This window comes from Atta cephalotes, assembly GCF_000143395.1.
Source record: "Atta cephalotes unplaced genomic scaffold scaffold00013, whole genome shotgun sequence".
NCBI classification, from domain to species: Eukaryota; Metazoa; Arthropoda; class Insecta; order Hymenoptera; family Formicidae; genus Atta; species Atta cephalotes.
The window spans coordinates 4,647,190-4,651,374 of NW_012130077.1; the positions used below are offsets into that span (position 1 = coordinate 4,647,190).

Consider the following 4,185-nt stretch of genomic DNA (forward strand, 5'->3'; position numbering starts at 1 on the left):
AGCTTCTAATGTCAGAAATACATGCGAAGCTCGTTTTTTTTTATGTTAGAATAGAATGTATTCATTGTATAAAATTGCTAATTAATATTTATTTTCTACTCTAAAAATAAGACTTTTTTTATAAAATATTTTTGCTCTCACTGTATTTATTACTATATTCAAAAACATCAAAACATGAAAAATCAGTAAATATTGATAATAGTATTCTAAATTTATTCGCATACTTTAGTCGATTTCTCCAATGCGACACAAAAAAACCAGTTACAGCTATCAATATGATAGAGAATTTTTAATAATAAGAGAAAAAAAGAAGAAAAGGTAAAGTCACCTTTCATCTATAATATAAAAGTAACACGTCCCAGTTTTGCTCATACATATGTATAGATGTAGGTGCTAACTTTTGCGACAACATACGATATCTGATATAACGTGCCGAATAAATTAACATATGCATAGATCGCGGAAAGAAAAAAGAAATTCCCAATCGATGGTACTGTTAGTGATAAAAATATACACGGAAGATGCAATGCGAAAGAGAGAACGGGCCGCTTATTACCGCGCCGCTGGGTATCGCAATTCGCAACACGGGGCAGCTGTCTAGCTTGTACTTGCACTTGCGCTTACAGCAGTCTTACCTTCATTCGCCTTATGCCGAGGAATGACTTGCTAATAACACGAATCGTTATCTAACGAGAGGGAATCGGACGTTCCGCGTGGAACAATATATTCTCTTAGAGAACGAGCAGCCTACCGATAATGACAGATGAGCGCCAAAAATGAACGGGTAAACTGGTTCGTAAATTGTACTTCGCGTCCACAACGTTATCTGCATCCTGATTTCTCTGACACTGCGTTATTCATATATATTCCACATGATTATTCCCTGACATGCTTAACTCCATTATTCTAGAGATTCTAGAGAGAAATATAGAAAACATGAATAATTTACATATGTATATATCATTCTAATTGGCTGCAAATAAATATAAAACAAAATTTAATTGATTTAAATTTATCGATTCAGATCGATATACAGATTTTACCATTATAATTCTTTTTAGTATGAAGATGAAGAAGTGCTCGATATCGACACCCTCAACAATACGAAGAGAGCTGATCGGCAGGTTCTATTCTTTAATCGTGTGCCGAAAGTCGGTTCACAGACCTTTATGGAGCTATTAAGGAGGCTGTCAATAAGGAATGCATTTTCGTTCAACAGGGACCGCGTACAGCGGGTTGAGACCATACGTCTCGCGCCGATCGAGCAGGTACGACGACCTCCAACAAGAAAATCCAATCAATTACCATCAATTGCGTGATGTCAGCCGCTCGCATAGTAATTACCAGTTTAATTTACAATCCTGTCACCGCTGAGCCCTACAAGGTGATACAAAAATATGATGATATTACCGATCCAATGACTTCAACGCTAAAACGTTTTATCACTTCCTTTTTTTACTTGGAGTTCTCTCATCTTGATAAAATTATAAGGCTAAGAGAGAAAAAAAGAACGGGAAAAGATGTCACTAGATAAAGTATAAAAGAAGAGATGGAAAATATAACAATAAGTATTAGGATAAAGAAAGACTATAAGAATCCATGCAATTTAAGGAGACGTTTGAAGTAAACATTTGACTCTTTTTAAAAAATCTTATTTCCTGCTACGGGATTTATTACAGGCTTACAATAACGAAAATAATAATGAATGATTAATCACTTTTTGCAATATCCTTCTCAAAATACTATATAGCCTGTAGTGCAGATTGTATATAATTTTCATTTAACTTTCTTTATGCTTTCAGTTACATCTCGCCAGAATGGTCAGCAGTTATTTGGAACCGTCTGTTTACGTGAAGCACGTCTGCTTTACTAACTTCACAGAGTGAGTACCACGAGATTATCCTTGGCAATTTAAATGATTGCTACTGCCATTGCTTTTCTACTTTCTTGCATCTTCTTCGTCAGATTCCATCTACCGGAGCCGATTTATATCAACATAGTACGCGATCCTGTGGAAAGGGTCATATCTTGGTATTATTACGTAAGAGCACCATGGTACTATGTGGAGAGGAAGCAGATCTTCCCGGATCTACCGTTGCCCGATCCCAATTGGCTCAAAAAGGACTTCGAGTCGTGCGTATTGAAGGGTGATCGAGAGTGCAGATATTTGCAGGGTGAGATCCACGAGGGCATCGGCGATCATCGTAGACAAACTCTCTTCTTTTGCGGACACAGTGAAAAGTGCACGTAAGAATGTTTGTTCGCAAAATATTAGGAAATTATTTTTTGTATAAATAAATTAAAATCCATCATATAAAAGTTTACAGTAACAAACTTTAAATAACATGATGATAATGTACAATATATATTTTTATAATTATTATGAAATGCACAAGTGACATTCTAACATACTTTTCTTCCAAAAGTCCTTTTAATACCATTGGTGCTTTGGAGCGAGCCAAATTGGCGGTGGAAAAGCATTATGCGGTAGTTGGCGTTTTGGAAGATATAAATACAACTCTTACGGTACTAGAAAACTACATACCACGATTTTTCCAGGGAGCTACTGATGTTTACTATGGTAAGCCATTGATAAATTGCTCAACAAATCTTAAAATCTTTAGCTTGATCAAACATTAATTCATCAACATATCATATTTTTATATTTGCGTACTATCTTTTTATAAACATGATTAGTCAAATATACTGCAATGATAAAAAGAGAGAGTTCAAATCATCTTTTAAACATTATTTAAAAATATATATATATTGCAATTAATACAAAAATAATCTCAAATATTACGTTGCTACCATAAATTATTAAAATTATATTATTCTTACGTTATCTAAATAATTGTGTCTTTCAATTTTTTTAGATCAAGCAAATTCCTTTATGAGGATCAATCGAAATTTCTTTAAACCGCCAGTCAGCGAGGAAGTGAAGAACTTGGTACGCAGCAACTTTACTCGTGAAGTCGAATTCTACCAATTCTGCAAGCAGCGACTTTATAGACAATACAGAGCTCTCAAATTGCGATCGAATGTTCCGTAGTCTGCAATCATAATGTGATCTCTAAAAAGAACATCTTTTCTATCTGTTATCACATGCGAAGGCAATTATTAAATTACGTAAAAGACATTGTACGTATAAAGAATAGAAAAACTTTAATGCAATTGCATTTATTAATGTTAATGATTCGATAAAGATCTACAAAAAATTATAATTGCTTTTGATTAATAATAATAATTTATAAAAATCTTCTAATTAAATAATGCAAAATTAAATAATGCAAAAAATTAATTTTCTATTGTACAAGAATATGAGAGTTAAATAATAATTTTTAGACTAATATATTATTATAGATCAATATGACAGATATGTGCTCTATTTGTTCAGTCATTACAATATTATTAAGATTGAAATTTTAATAATGGCATATTTGCCAAAATCAGATGCTCGTTTTATTGAGGATTTGATTATAATAGCTATTTTACGAGTAAAAGACAAAAAAAAATAAATTTTTCTTTACAATAAATGCAATGTCGATCAATGTGATCTTAAGTGACATGATATACTTAAAAAAATCTAAGGAAACAAAATCTCATGACATCAAATTTTTAACTATAATGATTCGATGATATCAAAGAAAATTTTACGATAAAAAGAAAATAATTGATTCTTCGCGTGACTACTGTGATGATCTAGTTCCATGCTTTTAAGAAAATTTTGATAGATCTATTATAAAAAAACAAAAAAAATCTTATGATGTTGTCAAATTTTTTATATATAATATATTGTCGATCTCATGATATAAAAAAACAAAGAAAATAATTTGGAAGTCATGAGATGAAGTTTGACGCATTTAAACAAATTTTGATAGACTTATCTAATAACAGAATTTAATATAAATACATCTAAAATAATAATTAAAGAAAGAAAATATAGTTTCCATGCATTTAGCAAAATGTTTATAGAGTTCCAAGTTTCGGTAAAAAAATGATTTACCGTATGAAACTTGTTATAACACTAATAATAAATGTATCACGCAACCCAGAAATAGAGACACTCTGAGTAAATGCCGAATGATTACTTGCGACTCGGACGTCATGTGGCTATCTTTTTAATAGACGTCACCATACGAGTTACCTGCAAATTCTAGGCATTTTTTATCATTGTAGGGATAT

General features: G+C 31.9%; 1 protein-coding gene across 1 annotated transcript in view; it reads left to right on the plus strand.

Annotated features, from left to right (window-relative positions):
• The window catches only part of LOC105617546 (heparan sulfate 2-O-sulfotransferase pipe), a 35,303-nt gene extending 32,251 nt beyond the window's left edge, over window positions 1-3,052 (plus strand). The window contains exons 4-8 of the mRNA XM_012199102.1: window positions 1,062-1,268; window positions 1,803-1,882; window positions 1,966-2,247; window positions 2,427-2,581; window positions 2,877-3,052. Of these exons, the coding sequence (XP_012054492.1) occupies window positions 1,062-1,268; window positions 1,803-1,882; window positions 1,966-2,247; window positions 2,427-2,581; window positions 2,877-3,052 (900 nt within the window). The remainder of the gene's footprint in view (window positions 1-1,061; window positions 1,269-1,802; window positions 1,883-1,965; window positions 2,248-2,426; window positions 2,582-2,876) is intronic.
• Window positions 3,053-4,185: the final 1,133 nt, after the last annotated feature.